The sequence below is a fragment of the Balaenoptera physalus genome (assembly GCF_965194825.1).
Source record: "Balaenoptera physalus genome assembly, chromosome: 12".
Classification (NCBI taxonomy): domain Eukaryota; kingdom Metazoa; phylum Chordata; class Mammalia; order Artiodactyla; family Balaenopteridae; genus Balaenoptera; species Balaenoptera physalus.
In genome coordinates, this window is record NC_138897.1 from 68,936,225 (window position 1) to 68,962,566 (window position 26,342).

At 44.1% G+C, this 26,342-nt stretch overlaps 2 protein-coding genes across 5 annotated transcripts in view; one reads left to right on the forward strand and one right to left on the reverse strand.

Annotated features, from left to right (window-relative positions):
* LDLRAD4 (low density lipoprotein receptor class A domain containing 4) overlaps nucleotides 1-14,536 on the forward strand; it is a 302,931-nt gene extending 288,395 nt beyond the window's left edge. Inside the window, 3 exon segments of the mRNA XM_082415863.1 lie at nucleotides 6,772-6,822; nucleotides 7,926-8,378; nucleotides 8,380-14,536. Of these exon segments, the coding sequence (XP_082271989.1) occupies nucleotides 6,772-6,822; nucleotides 7,926-8,378; nucleotides 8,380-8,457 (582 nt within the window). The 3' untranslated portion in view covers nucleotides 8,458-14,536.
* Nucleotides 14,537-22,201: 7,665 nt separating this feature from the next.
* The window catches only part of FAM210A (family with sequence similarity 210 member A), a 28,568-nt gene continuing 24,427 nt past the window's right edge, over nucleotides 22,202-26,342 (reverse strand). For all 4 annotated transcript variants that reach the window (XM_082415866.1, XM_082415865.1, XM_082415868.1 and 1 more), the window contains exons 3-4: nucleotides 25,893-26,004; nucleotides 22,202-23,941 (exon numbers count right to left, since the gene is read on the reverse strand). In XM_082415866.1, coding sequence (XP_082271992.1) covers nucleotides 23,708-23,941; nucleotides 25,893-26,004 — 346 coding nt within the window. In that variant the 3' untranslated portion in view covers nucleotides 22,202-23,707. The remainder of the gene's footprint in view (nucleotides 23,942-25,892; nucleotides 26,005-26,342) is intronic.

The following is a 26,342-nucleotide window of genomic DNA, read 5'->3' on the forward strand; positions in this document are numbered from 1 at the left end:
CTCTGACCAAATGTGTAGGAAACACATTTTACATCACAATCCACAATACTCACACGCAACTGAGGCAGAACTTTTCACCAAACAGTACTTAAAATGTACTCAAGATGTTTTCTGTCTGTTTTATCTGTGGAATGCTGGCTGTGACCCACTTAAATTGATTTTCCAGCTCTCTAAGAGGCTGCAACTCACAGTTTGAAAAACACTATATTGGGTGTTTCCAGTCCCCAAATCTGATGATCCCTGTGGTCCTTTGTGTGTGGAAAGGAGAGTTTAGCTGAGAGCTAAACCAAGAAAGTTCAGAGCATGGGGTGGTCTCACATGTGGTGGTCTCACATGTGGTGCCCAAGGACCCAAGGCAGCAAGCAGGCTTCAGCCGCAGCTCACAGCAGAAGCCCGTGAGTCATGGTCACAGATGACTCTCTTTCAACGCTATAAGCATTGTATCCTTTGGGTGGAAAAAGATCCAAGAGATACAGAAATAAAGATTATAAGAGTACTATGAGCAATTGTATATCAACAAATTGAATAACCCAGATGAAATGGAAAGATTCCTAGAAACACACCCTACTAAGACCGAATCATGAAGAAATAGAAAATATGAATAGATCTGTAACTAGTAAAGAGATTGAATCAATAATCAAAAACCTCCCAACAAAGAAAATTCCTAGACTAGATGGCTTCACTGGTGAATTCTACAAAACATTTAAAGAACTGACACCAGTCCTTTTCAGATTCTTCCCCAAAACTGAAAAGGATGGAACACCTTCTAACTCATTTTATGAGGCCAGCATTACTCCAATACCAAAGCCCCAGGCAAAGACACAACAGGAAAAGAAAAACCAAAGACCAATATCCCATATGAATATTGATGCAAAAATCCTCAACAAAATACTAGTAAACTGAATTCAGCAGCATAATAAAAGGATTATACACCATGACCGAGTGGGGTTTATTCCTGGAATACAAGGATGGTTCCACATTATGAAATCAATCAATGTAATGCACCTCATTAACAGAATGAAAGGAAAAAAACTACATGATCATCTCACTGATGCAGAAAAAGTATCTGACAGAATTCAACACCCTTTCATAATAAAAACATTCAACAAACTAAGATAAAAGGAAACTACCTCAACATAATAAAGGTTATCTATGAAAAGCCCATAGCGAACATCATACTCAACGGTGAAAGACTGAAAGCTTTCCCTCTCAGATCAGGAAAAAGGCAAGGATGCAGGCATGCTTTCACCACTTCTATCCAACATAGTATTTATTTTAAGTTTTAGCTAGAGCAACAAGGCAAGAAAAGGTATTCCGGTTAGAAAGGAAAAAAAGTAAAATTATCTCTCTTTGTAGATGACATGATCTTATGTGTAGAAAATCCTAAACATTCCAATTAACAAAAAACAAACAAAAAACTCCACTAGAACTAATAAATTCAGCAAAGTTGCAGGACACAAAGTCAGCCCCCTAAAACCAGCTGCATTTCTTTACACTTACAATGATCAATCCAAAAAGAAATTAAGAAAACAGTTCAATTTACAATAGTATCAAATAGAATAAAATACTTAGGAGTAAGCTTAACCAAGGATATGAAGGGTTTTGTTTGTTTGTTTTGTTTTTTTAAAATTTATTTATTTATTTATTTATGGCTGTGTTGGGTCTTCGTTTCTGTGCGAGGGCTTTCTCTAGTTGTGGCAAGCGGGGGCCACTCTTCATCGCGGTGCGCACGTCGCACCTCTCACTATCGCGGCCTCTCGTTGCGGAGCACAGGCTCCAGACGCGCAGGCTCAGTAATTGTGGCTCATGGCCCAGTTGCTCCACGGCATGTGGGATCTTCCCAGACCAGGGCTCGAACCCGTGTCCCCTGCATTGGCAGGCAGATTCTGAACCACTGCGCCACCAGGGAAGCCCGGATATGAAGGGTTTGTACACTGACAACTACACAGCATTGCTGAAAGAAATTAGACACAAATAAATGGAAGACATCTTGTGTTCATGGACCTGAAGACTTGATCCTGTTAAGATGTCAGTACTACCCAAAGCAATCTACAGAATCAGTGTAATCCCTGTCAAAATCCCAATCATGTTTTTCTGCAGAAATAGAAAAGCCCATCCTAAAATTCATGTGCTATCACAAGGAACCCCCATCCCCACCTACAGCCAAAATAATATTGAAAAAGAATAACAAAGTTGGAAGTTTCACGTCTTGATTTCAAAATTTACTACAAAGCTACAATAACAAAACAGTGTGGTGCTGGCATAAACACAAACATTTAGACCAACAGAATAGAATAGAGAGCCCAGAAATAAACTCTCTGATGTATGGTCAAATGATTTTCAACAAGGGTGCCAAGACCATTTAAGGAAAAAGGACAGTCTTAAAAAATGGTGTTGGGAAAACTGGATATTCACTACAAAATAATGACATTGAACCCTTATCTGCTACCATATACAAAAAATTAATTCAAAATGTATCAAAACCTAAATGTAAGAGCTAAAACTATTAAACTCTTAAAGAAAACAATAGGGCAAAAGCTTCATGACATTGGATTTGGCAATGATATCTTGGATCTGACACGAAAAGCACAAGCAACCAAAGAAAAAAATAAGTAAATTGGACTTCAAAAATTAAAAACTTAAACTTGTCAAAGGACACTATCAAGAGAGTGAAAAGGCAGCTCACAGAATGGGAGAACATATTTGCAAATCAGGTATCTGATGATAAGGGATTAATATCCAAAAAATATAAAGAACATTTACAACTCAGCAACAAAATAAGTGAACCTAATTTTAAAATAGGCAAAGGACCTGAGTAGGTATTTCTCCAAGGAAGATATACAGATGGCCAATAAGCACATGAGAAGAGCTCAGATCACTAATTGTGATGGTTAATTTTATGTGTCAACTTGACTGAGCTAAGCAATGTGTCTATGGGAGTAATTCCGGAAGAGATTACCATTTGACTCAGTAGACAGAGTGAAGAAACTCTGCCCTCACCGATGTGGGTGAGCATCATCCAATCCCTTGAGGGCCTGAGTAAAAAAAAAAAAATGGAGGAAGGGCAAGTTCGTTCTTTCTCTCTTTTCTTGAGCTGGGATGTCGATTTTCTCCTGCCTTTGGACATCAGAGTTCCTGGTTTTTGGGTCTTCAGAGTCCAAGACATATACCAGTGGACCCCCCCCCCCACCTCCAGTTCTCAGCCCTTGGTATTTGGACTGAATTATACCACTGGTTTTTCTGGGTCTCCATCTTGCGCATAGCAGATTGTGGGACTTCTCTGCCTCCAGAAACATGCAGCCAATTCTTATAATCAATCAATCAGTCTCCTATTGGTCCTGTTTCTCTGGAGAACCCTGACTTAATACACTAATCATACACAAATCAAAACAATAGTGAGAGGGGCTTCTCTGGTGGCACCGTGGTTAAGAATCCGCCTGCCAATGCAGGGGACACGGGTTCGAGCCTTGGGCCGGGAAGATCCCACATGCCATGGAGCAACTAAGCCCGTCCACCACAACTACTCAGCCTGCCACAACTAGAAGCCCACGTACTGCTCTGCAACAAGAGAAGCCACCGCAGTGAGAAGCCTGCACACCGCAACGAAGAGTAGCCCCCGCACGCCACAACTAGAGAAAGCCCGGGCTTAGCAACAAAGACCCAACTCAGCCAAAACTTAATTTTTTAAAAAAACCATAGTGAGATGCCACATCACACCCACTGGAGTGACTATTAGCAAGAAACCAGAAAACAACAAGTGTTGGCAAAGATGTGATGAAATTGGAACCGAAATGGTACCACTGCTATGGAAAACAGTAGTGGTTCCCCCCCCCCCAAATTAAACATAGAATTACCGTATGATCCAGAAATTCTACTTCTGGGTGTGTCCTCAAAAGAATGAAAAGCAGAGATTCAAAGAGATATTTATACACCCCTGTTCATAGCAGCATTGTTCATGATAGCCAAAAAGGGGAAACAACCAAGATATCCATGAATAACAAAATATGGTATGTACCTAAAATGGAGTATATTAGCCTTAAAAAGGAATGAGATGCTGACACAGGTTACAACATGGATGAATCTTAAAGACATTATGCTCAGTGAAATAAGGACAGTATTGTATGATTCCACTTAGACAAGGTCCCTAGAATAGTCAGATTCATAGAGACAGAAGGTAGAATGGTGGTCACCAGGGGCTGAGGGGAGGAAGGAATGGGGTGTTAGTGTTCAGTGAGTACAGCGTTTTCAGTTTGGGAAGAAGACAAATTCTGGAGATGGATGGGGGTGATGGGTGCGTGGCAACGAGGATATACTTAATGCCACAGAACTGTATGCTTTCAAATGATTAAAATAGTAAATGTTATGTATAATTTACCACAGCTTTAGAAAAGACAATTTTGATTTCCCACTCACCACCCAGCCCGCAGAAGTGCCAAACAGATTTAAAAGGAAAAAATCCAGTCATTGTGTTCCAGGTCTGCAGACGACACATCTGGATCGTTGGGATCATAAAGACAATCACTTGGAAGAGCACGTGATTTTTAAAATCTCTAATGCAGACGTTTTAGTGTCAGGCAGATTCAACTTATGGGAAAATTTTCTGTCCATGTAGCTGTTTACCATTCAGAAGGAGGAAAATAGAATGCAGATTCCTTGAGGGTAAAGGAACCTGAAAATGCACGTCTTCAAGCCTGCGAGATCCGGAGTTGTCGTGTGTCCCTTTTTCAGAAGATGCAAATTCACTAGAGCCCCTCAGGGTGGCCCAAGGCTTTCGTGGGCCTGGGTCCTGGTGGCCATGCTCCCGGGCACCCACGGAGGCGTCTTCAGGGCCACCAGGGACGCAAGGGCGCCGGAGGTGCTCTGTGGACGCAACGCGGCATGAGGGAACAGTTCTCACAAGCAAACAGCTACGAAAGACGCAGTGTGTATGGGCCCGCGTAGCGACACTAGCAAGACTTTGTTCCTGTTGCTCAGAACTCTGTGAGCTGCTATCTTATTTCCCAGCTTATTCCGTCGTGGTCAGAGGACCCGGCTTCCCGCGAAGGCTGGCGGGGCGGCCGGGCCCTCGTCTCGCAGGGCTGTTCCCGGTGCACCAGCAGAGGCCAACCTCATGGCCTCCCCTCCGAAGCCTGAGCTCAAGGCAGCCGCCAGCGAGCAGCTGAGTGAGCAGCAGGGGCGGCAGCCAAGGGGAGGAGCGGGGGCGTGCCCTGCGGAGGCTGTGGCGGTGCAGACCCGTCCCATGACGATGGCCCCTGGAGAGGAGGGGGTCCCTGCGGAACCACAACATTCCACCTGAGCAGACCTGGAGGCGCCTGTCCCAACCCCCGCACCCCCTCCCCGGACCCCGCGCCAGAAGCAGGCCAAGTGGCCAGAGAGGTCGGGAGGGACCAGGAGGAGTGGGGTCAAGGGGAAGGGCAGCAGGAAGCCTGGGAGGAGGCCGGGAAGTGCGTGGATTTAGAAACAGGTAGGTTGACGTGAATTTGGTGAAATACAGGACTCGGTGTGTGCAAGGCTTGGTGTGGATCTCTTTTTGGCATTTTTCCAGTTTTGCTAATTTCTAGGGAAATAAAACCATTGAGAATAGTTATTGCTGTTTTCGGAAAACGTGCTACTACCCCTCTTCTGGGTCCCTTCCTGCCCACTTCATTTGGTGCTGTGACATCTGGTTGTCAGGCTGCGCCCTGTGCTTTAATCTGCTGTTGCCAGGGGTGGAATTCTTAGCAACAGTGGAGGATGCTCTGTGCTGTTCTCAACGTGGGAGTGACGTCTCCCTTGACGCAAAGGAGCATGCCTAGGGCTCGGACACCTGGTTAGAGCCACTCTGTCGCCGTTAATTAGTTGTATAGTCAGATCTAGGGATGCCACCTGCTCACAGCAAGGGGGGCCGTGGTGGATGCCCGCCTGCAAGGACCAGGGGAGGTCGCTTTCACTTCTGAAGACCTGGGGCTGTTTGACCTCCCAAGTCTACCTGTGGGCACTTTCAGGTCACAGGAGGCCATGATGGCAGGAGGTCGTATGTGCACATTCCTGGGAATCCAAAAATACAGGCACTTCTCTACCCCCGCACCCCATTCTTGTCTTACTAGTCACAAAAGCCCCGCAGACCCTGCTATAGCCAACACTTTGGGTTCAAAAGGGATACCACACTGAAATGCTCTGTAGACAAGTTTATGGTGTTAGAAGTGACCCTTAATCATGCCTACTGTTTCCTTGTCACCTTGTCGGTCTGGCCTTTTTTTTTTTTTGGTTGCGCTGGGTCTTAGTTGTGGCTCGTCAGCTCCTTAGTTGCGGCATGCGAACTGTTAGCTGTGGCATGCACGTGGGATCTAGTTCCCTGACCAGGCGTTGAACCCAGGCCCCCTGCAATGGGAGCATGGAGTCTTAACCAACTGCACCACCAGGAAAGTCCCTGGCCAAACATTTTTGAAAGATTACTAAGCCACTAGATGTCAGGTTCCACACTCCTCGTGAGCATTTGTACTGAGGAATCAATTTATGAGAGGATGCACAGAGGGCTCTTAGGTTTGGGAAACTCAGTCTGAAAGCCAACCGGTGTGGATGGGCACACCGTTCAAGGCTACTGTGGGGAGACCCGAACTGTTTGACTTTCCTGTGGCCACGACTCCTCTGGGGGTGCAGGTAACAAAAGGCTGGGGCTTTGTGGTTCCGGGTGTTAAATAGCCTGCGCTCATCTGAGTGTGACCCCTTGGCTTTGGGTGCTGCTGCATGAAACTAATGATCTTCCTGTGATGTCCCCCACCCCCCAACCAGGAAGGGCGCCTGTGGCCTTCAGACAGATCTGGACCTCGGCCCGCCTCGGAGGTAAGGGGTTGGACACAGGCGGGGTGTGGGTGGCAGGAGATGCGTAGAGGGGGATGAACAAAATTGGTGGAAGGGTTGAACGTGTCAGCACAGATGAAGATCAAGGCCTGTGCCTGTAACTTGGTTTAAGAGGTGGGGGAGGGGTCTTCCCTAGACTCTCCCAAGGATTCTTTGTGCCTGGCCAGAGCTCCTTCCAGAAAACAGGTCGAGAATCCAGGATCTTCACTTGATGCCTTAAGCTGCTGATAATGATGTGGTGGGTGTCGGCATAGCTTATAAACATCACCGCTTGATTCACCCCATCTCCCAGTTTATTAGTATGATTGTAAAGATAACGTTTTTTTGCCTTTAAGTTAAAAACATGGTGTGAGAGAAGTTGACAGACAGATGGACGTATATCTTTATATACATATGTCCTTCCTCTAGAAGAAAGTGAGATGGTGGAATAGATGAGAAGTTAGTTATGCAAGAAATAGAGTACCTGGATTCTTTTGGGGGAAAAAAATATCTATAATCATACTTACTTTGGAATATAAAATAGTTTTCATGTCAGTTGCTAAAAATAACTACAGGAAACTTTTATCCAGAAAGAAAAAAAGTCACTTGTTCCATATTTTTAAGTAATTGATAGGGCAACAAGCTCCTATAAATAACTCATAAATTGACCCAATGTCTTGCACCTGCTCCAAGTACCATCCTGTGAAGTTACAACTTACATTTACAATGAAAATTCTGCACACTCTACACTCCTCTGAATCACAGGAGTGGGGCCTGGAGAAGGTCACATGGTGGGCAGGCTTGGGGTGGGGGGCTCCTGTATTCTCCTTGACCCAGTGGGAAATGTACACACAATAACTCCATTAAACCTACATTTTCAGGTAACCGCAATTATCCGTTGCTGAACCATCCTGGGTTTGGCAAGGTGAGTGATATAAGTCATTAGGAACAAAAAACCTCTGTTTTCCTGGAATAGCCTTTACATGTTTTTGGGGGGGAAAAGTTTTCAGATGGGTGAGAACAGACGTGAATTTCCTTGCTGCCATCACGTCCGTGGTCATCACCGTGCCAAGAACATCTCCCAGGTGTTGCTCTTTTCCCTGCAGATCATGTATGCCCCGCGGTCCAGGGATGGGGGGACTGCCCCAACCTTTCTCCAGAGGGATCGGTTCAGCCGCTTCCAGCCCACCTACCCCTATGTGCAGCACGAGATCGACCTTCCCCCCACCATCTCCCTGTCGGACGGGGAGGAGCCGCCTCCTTACCAGGGGCCCTGCACCCTGCAGCTCCGGGACCCCGAACAGCAGATGGAACTCAACCGAGAGTCTGTGAGGGCCCCGCCCAACCGAACCATATTTGACAGCGATTTGATAGATGTGTCCGTGTTCAGCGGGGGCCCACGCCCACCCAGCAGCAATTCGGGCATAAGTGCCAGCACCTGCAGCAGTAACAGGAGGATGGAGGGGCCACCCCCGGCCTACAGCGAGGTGATGGGCCACTGCCCGGGCGCCACTCTCTTCCACCCCCAGCACAGCAGCACGCACAGGGGGAGCAGACTGCCACTCCAGCGGGACGGCCCTGGGGGGCACCGAGCTGCCCGTCCAGGGCAAGGACAGGAAGCCCGGGAACCTCGTCTGACCTGCGTGCATACCTGACTTAAGAAAAGGGGAGGGAGGCGGTGGCACTGCTCCTCCGTCCCCAGCACAGCAAGTTCAGTAAAACAGAATGATTCCTTCCACAGGAGCCGCACGCAGGCTGAAATAGTACAAACCTCCTTCAGTCTGGCCGCAAACGGTGTTCATCTGGGGCAGTGATGGGAAAGGGCAGGTTTTGGCAAAGGGTGGGCATGAGAACACAAAGGGGTGCTTTGAAGACATCATGAAATAAAACCCACAGAGACATCTGACTTGATTATGAAAGCAGACGCAGCAGGGGAAGAGGCCAGAATGGCCTGTTTTACAATTAACTGAATACAGAGAAAAACGTTATTATACATTATGGGGAAGAATCACCAGTTTGCTTCCCACCCCCAAACTGTGGAACTTTTGTTTTAAAAATATGATTCTAAATTCCTGTTTTGTGTGCCAAGGTATAAAGTGGAGAAGTCAGATGAATGCAAGGGGTTAATCAGTGTTGTGATGCTGTGTTTTAAAAGTTGCACTATCTTCATGTTTAAGATAATGAGGAAGCTTTACGCGAAGTTCTGTATGTTGTCTTTTCACCTGTGGATTATAATTAGGCCTCATAAGAATCTCCCCCATAATCATGCAGGAAAGGGTGTCTGGGGAGGTAGCCTAACATACGCCACTTACTTACATTCACCAAGAAAGTCACCACACAGCAGTGAATGTGTCACTGAGGCACCTGGAGACTCTGGATGGAGCAGAGGAAACTCCTGCATCCCTGGTGTGTTGAGTCCCTCCAGCCTCAGGCTGCGTGTTTCACACCTGCATTTACACACCACGCAGTGCTGCCCTGGTCCTCCAGCAGTGCAGTTTCTGTGGTAATTTAGATTTTGTTCACTGTAGCATGAAATATACTCAGATAATACGCTATTTTATGCAATAGTTTAAAATGCAAGGTGGCTATTTTTATACTGTTGAAACACATGACTTAAGTGTGTTCCCGCGGTCTCTCCTTCCCTGGATAGTAGAGTTCAGGCCTGGATGGCTGGTCAGCAAGACTCAGCAGTTGCTTCTGTGCAGCCCGCTGCCCTGGCATGTGCGTGACGCTGGCTGCAGATTCTGTGTAGAAGCCCCTGGGACTGAGGAAGGGACCCATGTGGCCAAGTGTGCGAACCAGCACCCGGGAGGAATGCAGTGCTCAGAACTAGATGCGCCCCCAGGGGTCACTAAGCCTCTGCAGTGGAGGCCAGAACTGGGCGGGGAGCAACTCAGAGCACAGGGTAAAAGCACAACCTGCAGCTAAAATCAACTAGAAAACTAACCTTAAATATCGTAACATTCATTCTCACCTAAAATAAGTAACTTCCTTCTACAGAAGCATCTGCCTTTGCTGCACCCGGGTGGGGTGCTTCTGTGCAGCCCCTGCCTGCTCTCGCAGGGACCGAGGGCTGGAGGGATGACTTGGGACTCTGACCTGCAGTTCTGGATGTCTGCTGTCATGGTCTCGGAGGTGGCTGCCCGGTGAGGTGCCCTCGTGCTGCTGGCAGAAAGCTCTCAAACTGCTTTCTGCTGCTCCTTTCCGAGGCTCCTCTTGGTTGGTAGGTCCCTGGGTTTTGTTTGGAGGATTGGAATCTTCATCCATTTCACATAGTAACATCCACACAAGTAGTCAATCTCTTAAAAGGAGAAGATGGTGGTCAACAATTGTCACTCATGCTTCAGTCCCTGTTGAGCAGTGTGCACGCTGAGGGCCACAGCAGGAGCTCTGGGATGGGCAGAGCCCTGGGGGCCTGACCAGAGGACCCCCACCCACCATATCAGATGGCCTCGACCTCAAGTCTGTGCTTAAAGGAGGCTGGGACTCTGCGTGGCGTGAGGTTTCCCCTTGTGTTGCTGGTGAAGATGGGGAGGTGCCTGTCTTCCCCATCTTCGGGCAGATTATCGGTCAGGCGTTCCCCTTAGGTGCAGAATGAGAAGGCTGGCTGATGGTGTCATCATTCCAAACCTCACCTGCACTTTTGGTAGAGTGGGTGAACACACCCAATAGTTCTAGCTCAAAATGATGAGTTGTGCTCAGAAACTTATAAATTCCTTAGTCACTTTGCAAGTACCTGAACATTTTGCAGATGTTCACGGTACTGGTAAAACAATTATTTAATTCAAATAACTTTAATCGTTCTTCAAAACCGAGACTGCTCCCTTTCGGCCACCCTATTAGATAATTGCCTCTAATGTAAATAGTTATTTAATGATGCAGACATATCAAACCATGACTTGAATGGTCTCTGAGGCTGGGCCTCTGTAATGAATTAGTTTAAAAGTCAAGGTCATAAATTGAATTAATAGTCAGTTTCCCTTCAACACAGGAAAAAGGTGATTTAGATCTCTGCTCTTTCGAAGGTTGTGGCTGACCTGGTGTGGAAAGAGGCGTGACTGTGAAGCTGCAGCTTGATCAGTGGGGCCTGAGGGTCCAGGTTAGAAACCAGAGGATTAGGGGATCAGTGAGCAGTGGGTGGGAGCCGGGCTCCATCGTCTTAGTGACTCCCTGGATATGAACCCCAGGCACCTTGAGTCCCACTTATAGGAACACTCATGTGTCTGTTGGCTTTTTCAGAAAGCCTAGTGTTCCTCAGACACTAAGGTTGTCCTTTACTACAAAAGAGATTTTGCTAAAGAAATTGTGCATTTATTGTGCTGGCCAAAAAGTTCGTTCAGGTTTTTCCATGTTATGGGAAAACCCTGAACGAACTTTTTGGCCAACCCAACACAAAGTTCTATCTGTGACCAAAATGCAGTGTTAAAAAAGCTTGACAAGCATACCCTCTGTCCTCCGTACCATAAATACACTTGGACACACAGCCCAGACAGCAGAGGAAAATGTGCAAAACTTGGGAAGGTTTGTCATGAGGATGACACTTAAGTCCACTAATTGCAGCTGGGAGAGGACACAGGGGCCAGCAGGAAGCGGGGGGCCTTCTACCCCAGCATAGGGACCTGTACTCAGATGAGTGTGTCTCCAGCTTCAAATTATCACCCTCTTCACCTGTATTTTATCATCATAAGAATGAGAAGGGCTCAAAGGCAAGCACTTTTCAAAAGCAGCTCAGATCTGGAAGAATCTGTTCAAATCCCCGCCCTCCTCAGAACCAGCGGCTGCATCCTGACAGGTGGGCCTGAATCTTACCTCCACCTGCTCTTTTGTCCAGAGAGTCCTTGCAGAGACTGTCCAGGTCCACGAGCCCCTCCAAAGCAGCTTCCATTTGCTGCTGGCCACCAGGTTCCCACACTGGTCTGGCTGCGAGGCAGCGGCTAGGGGCTGCTCCCCAAGCCTTGTGTTTGCTGTGCCAAGACTGCTGCTTGAGGTCTGCTGCTTAGAACAGCAACATGTTTGTGTACCATTCATTTTTCTTAAAATTTCCAGAGCTGAGCAGTGTCTGTGAAGGAAAAACTGGGAAAGATACTTGTGCTGGGCACAGGGCCTTGCGGTGACAGCTCCCCCCACCCCACCTTGGTGGAGAAGCAGGGACCAGGCTCCCCTTCTGCATGGTCACCTTGGTTACCATGGCCTTGGCGAAATGGAGATGCATTGGCAAGTCCTCCCCAGCGTGAGGACGCTGTGTCTAAAGGGGCCCAACAAAAGCAGATGAAAGACCTGCTCTCACCCCGACCACAAATGGGTCCCAGCGGCTCACCTGAATTGTGCGAATTCCACAGGAATCAGCATTTCAGCTTAGCTTATTTTACTCCCCAAGTGCTGCATCTTGCACAGTTCAAGTTTATGTTCACGGCCAGGGTTAGACGGCCACTTGCTGCTCCTGCCTTCAGGCTGGCGCGCGGGGAGGGATGCCTTGTGAGCAGCGCTGTCCTCAGTGTGTGTGAGGTGCTGGGGTGAGAGCTGTACAGAGATGCAGATGATGAAGAGCCACGTCCTTTCACAGAGCTCAGCGTGGCAGTAGTTTTTAAGCGGCCAAGGTGTCTCATGTTCTAACTTCAGCAGATGCAGGAACCCAGCCCCCTTTGTTGTGCCTCACTCACAATGGTGCTTTCAGTGTCTGTCAGGCGTTCATTTGTAAGGTGCTGTATATAACTTGACTATATTACGCACATATCCTACCCAATGGGTAGAACAAAACTTTGTTAATACTGCAATATAAGGTATAGATACCAATTTTAACAGAAATGGCATAGAATTTGTGAATGCCTATGTGCTTTGTCCTCTTTTATAAGGAAATTTGTGAATGGATGCATACAGATAAAAGTCTATGTAGTTTATTAATAAATATCAGTATTATAACACAAGGGAAACAAGTCTGAACAAGCAAGCACTGCCTATGAACAACATATGTACAGCAATCAGAGTTGAATCTTTGCTGTGAAAACTTCTTAAGAAATAATTTTTAAAAATCCCACAGCCTTTTGAAGCCACCAGATGCTTATTTTAATCCCTTCAATAATGTTCAGTTGGACCAGTATTAGTTATAATCAGAAAAAAATGTGGATTCTTCAACTTGCTTTATGAAAAAATATTCTATCTCACGTTGTAGAATGAAGAGGGCAAACCCAGTGAAGAGTGCCCTTTTCACTGAAATTGCAAAACTTAGGTCAGAGTGAGCACATTAGCCTGCAGCAGAGGACTGTGCAGTCCAGACGCATTTGTGACCATCTGTCTCTCTGTGCCTTTTTGACAAACGGAAGCTGTGGAACCAATCAATGAACAGTAGCATTTGCAGGAAAAATAACTTAGGATAAACCAGTCCACTTGAGAAGACCCCAGTCTCAGAAAGATTTCTTTTATGGGTTATAATTAGCAGATTGGCAATCAGCCAGCCGAGTGAATTCTTATGTCCCGTCCCTTCCTTTTGGTGTCTCCTGGTGATCACGACCCCAGAAACAAACTAGGCTTTGCCACTGACCAGGGACCACGTCACACCCCCTGACTCAGCATCTACTTACAGCTCTCTTTAGTGTCTGACGGTGACCTCTGCATTTATCTTCAAATATTCTAATATTGAAAAAAGAAAAAAGAAGAGCCTATGACAACATTCATTAAAACCATGGATGAAATCGTGGTGTGGGCATCCTTCCCAGTGCCGTCCACAGTTTCGTGAAATTCTGTCCACCTGATCCATATTTCCAGTTTATTCTGTCATCAGAGGATGTAAATTCTAATAATTCCTTGTTTTTTATTTGTTCCGTGGTGTATGCTTTGATTTTGAAAATCACGATGGAGCTTGTCCTCCACAAAATAATTACTGATTATCCTTAAACTGAAAACACCTCTGCAGCTCTTGATGCTATTGGACCAGAGGTCAGCCCTTCTTTGACTGTGCTTTCCAAGGCCCACAAGAAGATGGGGATCTGTGTTTTCTGCGCCCATTGCCCCCGCTGTCTGCTCACTGCCAATGGCAGCGGCCCTGGTGGTTCAGGTCAAGGGTGGAGGCTCCTCCCTGTCAGAAAAACTTCCCCAGGCTTCACCTCTTGGGAGGACTGCTGAGCAGGAGTGTCATCTGAGGATGTTCTAGACTCAGAGGCACTAAATTTGTTACCATGTCATGGCTTTTCTACAGGACTACTAGAGGCTTAAACTTTACTGTTAATTATACTGGTTCATCTTAATGTGCTTGCTGGTATATTGCTATTCTTCATTTCATGGCTTTCAAAAATCACACTTTCTGATGTAAACGCTATTTTTAAATATGTACAATACTATTCACAGCATTTAATTCACTTAATTTTCACTAGGCTGCTTTATAATGAAAAAGTACAACTGTATCTGAACTTTTCAACAGTTGTTCACGTGATCTATAATAATCTGAAGTTGTTAAAGTCTCTTTTTCAAACAGACATTTGTGCTTACTGTTCAACATAATTCCCAGTTATACACAGAGAAAGATTTCCAGCTGTCATGTATCTGCCTCTTTAACTGAGCGAGGGGATGTAGTTCTTAGACCCAAGGTCTGTAACCGCAATCCGGACTTTTAAAGGAAGATGTTGCTCTAAGTGCTGTGTGTTATGAAATCAGCCTCTTCTGCTTGTTCTTAATGCTGTGTTTGAACCACAGCTCAAAATCATTAAAAATGATCACTGATAAACGTGTCTCCTGTTTTTTTTAAAAAATATTTCACCGACAAAGCACATATGTTGGGGGGTGGGGGGAAACTACTTGTATTTAAAAACCCGTCTCAGAAACAGTTATTATGGTTCCCCAGGTAACCGTCCCATTCAGTTCTTATTCACTCTGACTTTTCAGAAATCATTGTATTTGCTATAAATAACCCTGGCAGATCACATCATACAGTTTTGGGTTCTACACAGAACACTCAGGGATAGTCACCTGAGATGAGGTGTCACCTTCAGGCTTCTGGAAGCTGTCACAAACTGAGTCAACTCGGCCCAAAACGTGAGCGAGACTTCTAAAGAGAATTGTTCAGCAGACACCCTCAGAGGCTAATAAGGTCATTGGCATCAGAGGTTTTCAGTTCATGATGATGGAGCAAAAGGAATCTAAGTTTCCTTCAACTGAGAGATTAGAATGATATCTCTAAGCTCTAAGTAAGTATATGGATTCACAGATTACATAATTGTGAATGTATAAAACTTCATACAACCTACCAAACTACTAGAATAAGTGAGTTTAGCTTGGTTGCAGGAAATACAATTAAAATATTTTTGCATTTCTCTATGTTAGTAATGAACTGTGGAAACAAATGAACTTTGGAAACTGAAATCTTAAAGGACCATTTAAATAACTGTATGGGCCCCAAACTCTAGTTATAAAACTTTTTTTTTTTTTTTTGGCCACACCACGCAGCTTGTGGGATCTTAATTCCCTGACCAGGGATTGAACCTGGGCCACGACAGTGAAAGCGCCAAGTCCTAACCACTGGACCGCCAAGGAGCTCCCATAAAACCCATTTTAGATTCTGAATTAATTTTTTAAGACTATTTTGGAAAGGGGATTAGAAAGCTATAAGGAGGAAAATAGCTGTAAGAAAAGGATTTCTTTCTCTTAAAACAGCAAATAGTCACTGATAAACCACATTATGCTCTTGAATAAATTCTATAATCTCTTATTCAGCAGATATTTGAGAAATTTTAAAGAATATTCCCCAAACTTATATCCCTCAGTGAAGGTAAGACGGGTATAAACTTTCGTCACAGAAGGAGAGGAGATTCCAGGCTTGATTCCTACTGGACTGGGTTCAGTAAACCCATTTCTATATGAGGTCACCTGGTTGGCTGGGTCTAGAGTCTGGGTGCAGGGAGGTTACTTGGAGCTGCTCTGGAGGAGGCAGGAGATGGTCAGGGTGGGCCCACTGGTGTCCATCTGGGCAGCGGGGCTCAGTGTGGCGCTGGGAAACCAGAGGCTGCACTCTTGGAGGACAGGAGGCGGGACACTGATCTCCACGGTCGGGGGCCTGTGGGACCCCTTCCCGCAGCCCTGGCTGTGCACTGAGAAGGCTCTGAAGACTTCAGAAGAATCCCCAGGCCAAAAACAGACAATAGGCCTGGAGGCTGCTGGTGATCCAGGAGCTGTCTGTCCATCGGGCTGGAGCTGAAGCGCCAGAGGCCAAGGAGCCCCTGTGGGCCCTCGAAAGCCAAGGCACCGCCAGCCAGGGAGGGAGATGCCCAGGTCTGGACCCACCGTTTTCTGCTCAGGCTGCACTCAGCACAGGACATAACAGAGCCCAACACCTCCCTCCCTGGCGATAGGCTCCCTGCTGACCCACCTGGTACATGGGGAGCCCCCACTGCACTTCAGGGCCTGCACCGGATCCCAGACCCCGCCAGTCTCTGGCTTTCTTGGACCGACTTCTGTTCATTGGGTCGTTCGTGAAACAGCAGAGCTGCCAACAGCTAAGCAGATGGACTAGCAACTCAGGCAGCCCTCTCCCTGCACCCTCGGGGACATCTAGAAAAGCACTGTGCTCGAAAGAAACCTCCAGAATCCTTCAGAGACCCATTCACAGTGGCCTTGGAACAAACACTTATTTCTGACTCTCCATGATGATACTTGCACAAAACAGTTTATAACGAGCCTGTTACTTAAAACATCATAGATAGATTTCTCTCTTTACACTGTTTTGACGTTTTGCTTTGAATGGATTCTAATTAAAATGCATGTTTTAAAATAGCAGCCAAAAGATAAAAGCTGTGCATTTGTAAATTTCATTGTTTTGATGGCATGTGTCTGTCCAGACTTTGGGCTTTTGCCCTAATAATGCAAACCTCATTCACCCTACTTTAAAAAAATCAAAAGCTACAGTCTTAGTCATTTGAACACAGCATGGTGTTAACTGCAATACAGACTTTCAAAAGGCTTTACCAGGAAGCAGTATATATACATTTACACACACTTGCGTATAGTATACTGATCCTATATGACTTAACCTGTTTACAAAGCCATTTGCATTTATAGAGTTTACTGTGGTACTACCACCAGAATCTGGAAGCACAAAATATTCTAGCAGTCTACACTAGCAGACAGAGTAAGCATGCTTTCAAATCAAAGTGCTGACTTTGGCCTCTCCACGTGGCAGGCCAGGGACCCATCCCCTTGGCCCGCCCTTGGCCCCACCTGAGCCAGGCTGTGTCCGCCACCCCGGCTTCGGTGGGGGACCCTGAGGTCCTGCTTGAGATTTCCTGCTTACAGTTCAAGGGCTGCACAGGCTTTGGAGCCTATAGACCTGGCGGCCTCAAGTATTAGCTCTGTCTCAGGTTAATGTCTACAAATGTCACTCATACAATAGGGTCACCTGCGCGAAGACTGGAGGAGAGGGTGTGCTTGCCACATGCGGCCCCCACAGAGGGAGCTGTGCTGCTCAGCTTTCACTTTCCAGGTTCGCCCAATTCCTACAGACTTGTAAATAGCACTCTGCCTTGGCATGATCTCTACGCTAACACTGCAGCTTAAAATGCCAGTGACGGAAACGGGCCAAGTTAGTGCCAAGGGGGTTGGAGCACCTGTGTCAAGGCAGAGACTGAGCCACCAGGACCCAAACCTCCTCGCCACGGTTTTAAGTAAAATACATCTGTTTCTTTTCTCCTTACTCTAGATGTGGACAGCTTTTTTGGTTAACAAACCACGTTGTGTGTGTGTTGGAGAGTGTTCTTACAACCTTAGCAATAAAATGTGAAAATCTGAAGGGAGAATAGTTTAAAAAAAATAATTTCCCACCTTGCCCCCATTTTTTCCTTCTCTGGCTTCCTTTCTGTGAGGGGTGGGGGAGCTAACACTGATCTGAGCGCTGTCACGGCCTCAAGGAAACCACACGGACCCCAGGCTCCCGGTGCCGGGATCCTGTACCACGTATGCATGCTCTTCACCAATGTTGGCACACTCCCTTTCTTCTGGAACCATCCACGAGCACATGGTTTTACCTGTCAACCTCCCGTAAACCTCACACACACACGTTCTCCACTCCCAGAGAGGCCAGCCTAACAGTTCTTAGTCAGGGATACACTGAACTTCCCAGTGTGAAAAGTTACCACAAAAGCCAGCTCCTGATGCTTCAGATGTTCCACCAATTGACCCCAAGGAAAAGGAAAATTCCAATCTGAGCTGTTCCAAGTGTCACAAATGCAGGCTCAGGTGCTGTGACCACCACCATGACCCTCCACACAAGCGCAGTAGGAAAAGCAAACTCACTTTCTTACCAAGGGAGGATGGGGTATTTTCTGAGGCTGAATCCTCTTTGGATAATGAAATATCACTCTAAAGAAAGAATTAAAGAAAATTATGATGCCATGGAGCAACTAAGCCCATGCGCCACAACTACTGAGCCTACGCTCTAGAGCCCGTGAGCCACAGCTACTGAGCCCACGTGCCACAACTAGTGAAGCCCGCACACCTAGAGCCCGTGCTACGCAGCAAGAGAAGCCACTGCAATGAGAAGCCCGAGACCACAACAGAGTAGCCCCTGCTCACAGCAACTAGATAAAGCCCGTGTGCAGCAACGAAGACCCAACACAGCCAAAACAAACAAACAAATAAATAAAATTTATTTAAAAAAAGAAAATTATGAAGTTAAAAGGGAAAAGATGATGGAAGTCACCAGAAGAGGACAGAGGATTAGGAATATTCATAAATTGGCTTCAGCTCCAAAAATACAAAGAATTTTAAAAGTTCCAAAGCAGGGACTTACTTTACCTTACTTAGTTCCTGGATTTGAATGTCTGACCCGGCTCTCCTGCACCTTTCTTCAACTACAACTACTGGCCTCAACATTCTGAAGTGACCCACTAGAGGGAAAATTGGGTTTATGACTGAGAAAACTTCTATTAATCTAAAATGCTTCCAAAATAATGCAGTTACAAAATGATCTAGATTTCTCAACAGAAGTTGCATTAGGTTTTGTGGACAAGTGTTTGACTGATAATAATATTTTCAACTTTTTTTGGAAAGTAAGACTTGTCCCTTATTTCCAAACCAAAAGAAGTGAGGAATGCAATTGCAACCTACCGTATCTTCCATCTTCTTCAGGAGGAGAATAACAAGTACATGGTGATGGAGCACGATGGCAACCAAGCCCTGTAACTACCTCCAGACCAAGGTGAATGGCAGGGCAGTCAGTGTTTGAGAACTGGACAAACTGTGCCTTTGGGACCCTTGCAAAGAGAGAACCCAAACAGCCACTATTCTTAGAAAAGTAAAGCAACAGCCATAATTAAGTCACAAGATTGTGTCCAAAGAAAATACTGACTCAAATTCAATAAAATACAAATTAGTCAAAATGTGCTTCAAATCATTACAGAATCTCAAATCTCGTACTTAAAGGTGAATACAAAATAACAGCTTAATACTTGTGTATACAGAGGAAATGCTGTATGTTCTTTTTTTTTAAAAACAAACAAACCCTCAATTAGTGTTAAGGAGCTGAAACATCTCACTGTTTTACCCTATTTAGATTATACTAGGTAGATTTCATGTAGATTATATTAGATATATTTCATATATGGTACACTTAAAAGTAACCTTATGAAATTACCCAAATGGAGTAAAAGGCTTACTTTCAACAGGTACCTGATTAGAAAGTCAGGAAACACCTGCAAGCTATCTGTCCCACTCTTACTGAGGAGTGGGCCATGGCGCCTGCCCATCAGAGGGACGGAGAACCACATACCGGCTACCGCAGGACAACCAGGCATGCTTGCATGCAAACTCGCCTTTTTCTTTTTCAATTCAAAGAGAGTTTTCTACCATTTAAAATGGTCAAAATTCAAAGCAGAAAAAGCTGGACATAGGGAGGGAGGGAGAGGTAAGGAAAGAAGGAAGAAAGGTTCTATGCATTCCTCACAGTCGGGAAGAATGAGAATATATTGTGGCTACACGTGGAACATCTCTGACCTGTCTTACAACTTCTGCTCTTATGGACCATGCTGTCCCAGAGAAAACACAACGTGAAAGTGCTTTCTGTTCGTCTCAGGCTCTATGAGCCCTCTTACCTGTAGAGAGAAACCACAAGTGCTGAGGAGGACTTTGGGGCTGCCTGTGCACTTCCCACGAGCACTGTCCAAGTCAGCGGAATAACGTCATACTCTGCCCAGAAGGCTTCTGAAGTCAAGCCGCATTCTCTCTGCTGAGAGAATCATTCTTATCAAAATAGCCAGCTAACTACCACAAGATAATTATGATCTGTCATCATTACTGTTGGTGGCTGCCAGCGATTTACGGGGAAGAATACAGCTTGATTTTCAAAGCCTAACCCTGAAGAAGCAAGACAACCAAAAACTTGTTTTAATGAGTTAAAATGAACCAGCTTGACATGGAAGTCACAAAGGAAAAAAATCTCAAAGAGTTTGGAAAACTATACCCAATTGGCACAAACTTAGCATTTCTCAAATGTAAGTTACAAGCTCAAAATGCAGGACAAATATCTTTCAAAAATCAGAAAGCCAGGCCAAAATTCACGGCTGAAGACGAATTCTGGCCAAGTCTCTAAGGGAAGGAGAATTCTTGCCTCTGTTGTTCCTTTGGGTCAAGGAGGCAGAATCTTTTGGGTACTCCATAATATACAGATGGACCAAGAGAGACCAAACAAAGCTCCTATTTGCAGAATGAATAATTAAAAGCACCCACCTCTGGTTCTGCAGATTTCTGGTTCAGGTGGTTAAATTCCAAGGCAGTAGAGAGGCCCACACTTTTTATGAACACTCCTGTGCAACTCCAGCCTCTAGGCCAATGTGACTGGACGCACCGTAGACCATGGCTCGGGAAAAGCCAACTGAGTAAGCATCTAATACCAAAAACTACTTCAAACCAATGTTGGTAACACTTAATCTAAATGTATTTTACTTTCTTCTAAACTAACTCCGTATCTTTCCCTATGGAGATTCAATTTTGAAAATCTGAAATAAATGAAGGTCCCCATTTTAAAAAGTAAGCTGTAGCCAACAGAAGAAATACGTCTATATTACCATGAAAGCAAGTATTTTTCAGACAGAATCCTTTAGTAATTCAGAAATGTATATCTCACCAATGCATTTTATAAAAACGGTATCATCTCAAAGGTATCAGGAAAGATGCATGTACTCTTTCTGACTCATTTGCTAGAACATTTTCTGTCCATTTCATTACCATCACCATACTCTACAATCTTCTACAGTGGCTTTGTTCAGAACATCTGAATTTGGATAAGAAATCCTGAAGATGAACCAAGTGGAAAGAACACAAGAAAGAGCTAGATATGTCTAACGTACAACTTGCTTCTTTTCTTCAAACACCTCTTCTGCCCAAACTGTTAAGATGTTTATAAAATTCCTGGAATTACCTTCTGAGGTCACTGAAATAAGACAGCCAATAGCTCCACTGCTTCCTAGAGCATAAAGGACTACAGTAACATCTTCCATCTGTAAATAAATGGAAGGCAGATTCTATAACAAATAAGCTGAAGATTATATTTGAAGGCATAGTTTTATTATTTTCACTAGTGGCAGGAAGGTGACCTTAATACATGAACTCTTTCTCCTTTGTTGGAATCTGCAAATAGCACCCTACTGTATGCAAAATGCTGGTTCAGTGAGAGACATTTTTGTGGTACTTTAAAAGGTTGGTTTTGCTATTTTTCTTGAATAAACTAAGTCTTTTTTTACCTAATCTATTTTTCATTTCAATTGTTAATTTGCTGAGCAAACACTTATCTATTTTATAGGTGTTAAATTAAATCTCAGCCATGGCTCCCTCTTTACCCTGTCAACAATCCTACTTAAATACAGATGTGCACACCAGACACAGCAAGTATAAGGCTTATTGTAAATGAAATGGTTATGATATTTACCACACACACACCCGGATAATTTAACTCAATGCCCACTATGTGCTGTTGGCCTGCTACAAATACTCCACACGCATATTCCAGGGGTCCCCCCTTCGGCTCTTTGTAGCTTCCCTTAAGGACTAGGTTAGCAAGATGAGAGCAGCAGCATTTGACAAGATCAGATATTCCTGATACTAAATAATGACAAAAGAACTTCTTACACCTTCAGAGAATGTTTTACTAGAGAATTTCAAAGCACTCCCTAGTATCTCACTTTCTGTAACTGGACAAACACAACACAGTTATGAAACTGGATGGCAACAAATCTCAAACGTGCTGAACCAAAGGTCGAAACTCAGGGTTATTAGTGCTTCTAAGACCCACAATTTACCCTCATTGGAAAACACGCCCTATGCAACGTGAAAAGTAAAAAGAAAGTTTCATATAACACATGATTTTAAACCAAGCAGTCTCAGTGGTTAAAAATGAACAAACAAGAAATTTGTTAATATCCATCTTAGCATTTAATCTATGCAAAAATGTGAATTATTTAATAAACAAGCTAAAACATGTTCACTGTTTTTGGATTTGAAAATGTGCTGTCAATTTGAAATCACACGTTCGATCTGTATCAAGAGACAAACCATCCTGCCTGATCGGGCCTGCATGTGGCAGAGTGAGCCCTGCCCCCTCACCACTCCACCCACCCCCACAAAGAAGAGTCCAACCACAGCACAGCCAATATAATGATGAGACGTATCAAAATGCAAACATTTTTTTCCCTTTAAAGTATTCTCTAAATTTGGCCAAACTCAGTATTTAATACGAAAACCCTGCCTCACAGCAGTGATGCCTGCGGCCTTATCAGATCACTCACAACAAAGACAATCTAGAAAGAGGCCGTTCCCTCTTTCAATTCAAAGGTTAGAACTGAAGTAAAGGCAGTTAGAGCAAAAGGAAACACACAAACACATCCTCAAACACACCCACACAAATTGTGGCAACTTTCACATCTGACAACGACTGAATTTCATTCCAAGCAGGTTTTAATGACAGCTTTGCTATTTAAAAAATTCAAGTAAAATGCTCAAGTAAGGATGTTTCAATGCAAGAGGAAAACAGCAGCTACAATCTTAAAATTTTACTCCATAATGGAATCAAGACCGACTCTGGCTGGTAGAGACCAGGTGGCAGGGACAGGCAGGTCCCATCCTCCCAAACCTGCACTGCCGAGAACCACAAGCTCCAGGTACTGCTAAGGGTGTCTGATCTCCACCATAAACTTAAGGTGTAATGGTTTTCCCTTTTCCTCTGAGAGATCAGTTGGAGAGGACATGATGCAGGAATAACAGTTTTACATTCCGGGTGAGAAAGTGCCATGACCGCACAGATTTGCTTAAAAAATTTGATTATGGCAAGCTTCAGGTAAAAATCATTTTTAAAGGGTCAATTTTTCATTTACATATAACCAATACATCTTATTTACATATATATGACCCAATTTTCATTCAGCTTTCTTTATATGAAGTCTACATTTTAACTGGTATGTAACCGTTATATACTATCTTTAGAGAAAGACTAAATATCCTCTTATTCACAGGCAGTTCTGATGATAACAGTTTGTCTCCATGTTGAGAAGTGAATATCGTTAAAACCTCAAAGAATAACAAAGATGAAGACCTAGTGTTAAATCTGTGTAGGGCCGCACCAGCTATTCAAGGAGTCAGCAGCTATCTAGACACAAAGCAAGGATGACTGAAGACATGGACCACTGCTTAACGCTGCTACTGACATGAAATTCTTATACTAGGTTCATTTTTTCTTTTCAAAAAACACTGATTTTTCTAGTGATGTTTAACTTTAAAAAGTTATCTTAGTTCTTTAACCCTCAGAGAACTGCTATATTTAGGCTGCTAACCAAAAAAATAATCAAGAGCATGTACCTTTGTCCACAGTCCCCAAGGGTTAAAGTGCAGGAACTGTCTATAACCTGGTATATAAGGCACCCTATTCCACTTTTTTCTTAAAAGAAACCTTTCCTTTGGTTTCTTGCAGTTTTTCAGTGAGTCTGTCCTTTGTCTCCTCCATCTTCTCTGTGAGGAGCTCCTTTGTCTCCTCCATCCTGTCCTGCAGATACTCCTTCACAGGAGGTGGCGTCGACATGTAGCCACGGCTGCGCAGATACTTCACAGTGAAGGAGGTCCCCCCCAGGGTCACAGTGTACCGCGCGGGCGTTGCAATCTGCGGGAAAATGAAATGGGCAGATCAGTACTGATTATAACTGTTGTCTTAAGCAAAAACAGTGTGAAGTTAAAATTCTTGTTAATAACCAAACTATCAATTACTTTATTGCTTCATAAGGCTGTTACATCCTATATGGTTTTCCCTCCTAACATTCCGTATTTGTCACCTAGACACTGACCCAGGATTAGAGAACATTCACAGGGGCAGCACCAAAGTTCTGTACCCATGTGCTAGTGAACCTGGGGGGCAGACTCACTGAGAACCAGATGGAGGGCTCAGGACCCTCCCTATAACAAAGGCACATGCGTTTCCACTCCCCAGAAACCCTGCCGACCTACATACACTACACTGTTCATCTAAACCGGAACCAAACTTGGCAAGCACAGGCCAAATGTTTGTTCTTCACTAAATTTAGTTTAGTTTCACTTCCAAATCTCTTTTCTTTGGCTTTTCCAGGCTTTATGCTACTTTCTCATTACAGTCCATGCTGGGCTTGGCATCCCAACCAGGAACTTTCATGAGGCCAAAAAGTGGTAAAATGGCACGCATATAGGAGACATGTACACATATCAACTGACCAGAGGTTTAAGGTCCCAAACTAACTAGTAGATGAACTGGTACAAAGGGAGAATTGTAAGAGCAGAGGCTGCATCTCATTCTGAGGCAAGAAACCTCAGTGTCTGCTGCTCTACCTGAGAAACCAGGTTACAGAAACCAAACACCCAGGTGGACCCTCCACACCTCCCTCCTTGCACAGGAACGTGAGCAGAGCCACTGCTGACACCAGCCCACCTGCGTGCCAGCCTTGTGTTTCAATTCCAAGCAGGCAAACAGGCACTGAGCACTGATGTGCCTCCAGAGCACAGCACAGGCACAGTGGAAACACAAAGAAAGAAGACATAACTCTAAATTCCTAGGAGCTCATGATCAAAGACAACAGACTTTAAAAAAAGACCTAACACACAGACTGTGAAATGAGAGCATGGGATAAGGAACAGTTATAATTAGGGAAATGGTTTCAACCATCATGACAGTTGGATTAAGGTTAAATTATACACACTGTAACTAAAAACTTGATAATTTATTAATTTAATAAGTTTTAATGTTGAAAACCTCAGCAATTAAGCTTTAGCCCTCTAGTCAAAATTTTTATATAAGAAATCTCCCAATATTTCAGAGGATTTTAATGAGGATGACAGTATAAAACAACATTATTTTTGAGTACTACTATAAACCCATAAGTCTAAGTATTTTCATAACAGAAGTAAAATAACATCTAGTTTCCCAATGTCTTCTACCTGTTTTCTTAGGATAAAGCTACATAGAACCTAATTTTTTGTCAGTTGAGAAAAATTAGATTAATATAGCTAAATTCCACAATTTACAATAATGAGTCTTCTCTTCCAAAATAAAGACCCATAAGTGTAAAAACTATCTATTTACAAAGATGTCATTGTCTGAATCCAGACAACAACTGTAAAGACAATGAACTCCAAAATGAAACATACATTACATCAACAACTAAGTCTAAGGTTTATCACATAAAACAATTTGATTAAACTTTACTATTTTACTTTTTAGAAAGATAAACTATTATAAACAGTAAAATAAATGCTAAATTTCACTAACGTGTCAGGTGGCATGTGGATCTCTGAATAAGGAAAATTAATGTACTATCAATAGGAGAAATGTCACAGAGACAACCTGTCCATTAGAAATTCAGAAGTCTCACTTTGTCTCATCACAGCAGGTTATGAAAAACCTACCTATTCTTAAGGCAATTCTTCCTAAACCACCATTTACCCTTAAAAATTTTAGTTTACTTTTAATCATTAGACATGTAAGAGATGAAACACAGTATTTTAAGTTACAAAGGTAACCCTGGGAGCAAGCACGGAGTGTTACAGAGGTTCAGTGTGAGGCGTCATCTACCCACAGCAGTACCTACCTTAAACAGGGCATATGCTGTTAGTGCATTTCCACTCTGGGAATTTTTCAGAATGTTTACTACGCTGTCAGGTAACCCAATAAGTTCTAGAAAAGGAACGACATTCACTCCTCTAAGAAAGAAACAGAAAGTAATTTATATATACATATAGATAAACTTTTAGGGATAAATATTTTCAAAAGATTATCTGAAAACATCAGAACCAAATTCTGTTTAAAAGTCAATTCTGCACCACCAAGCACTTTAATTTCACTCTAAAGGAACAACATGTGCATGAACACCAGCGTCCTGCTGTGTCTCACTGTTCACAGCTTCTGTTCATGGACATCCCTAATTAGCACACTGAGAAAAATGGAATCATTTATCAGAGGAAAATTAATGCATTAAGTAACCTAAGAGAAATGATCAGAAATGATTCTGATCATTCACCTGATCTTAGAATCTTTAGTT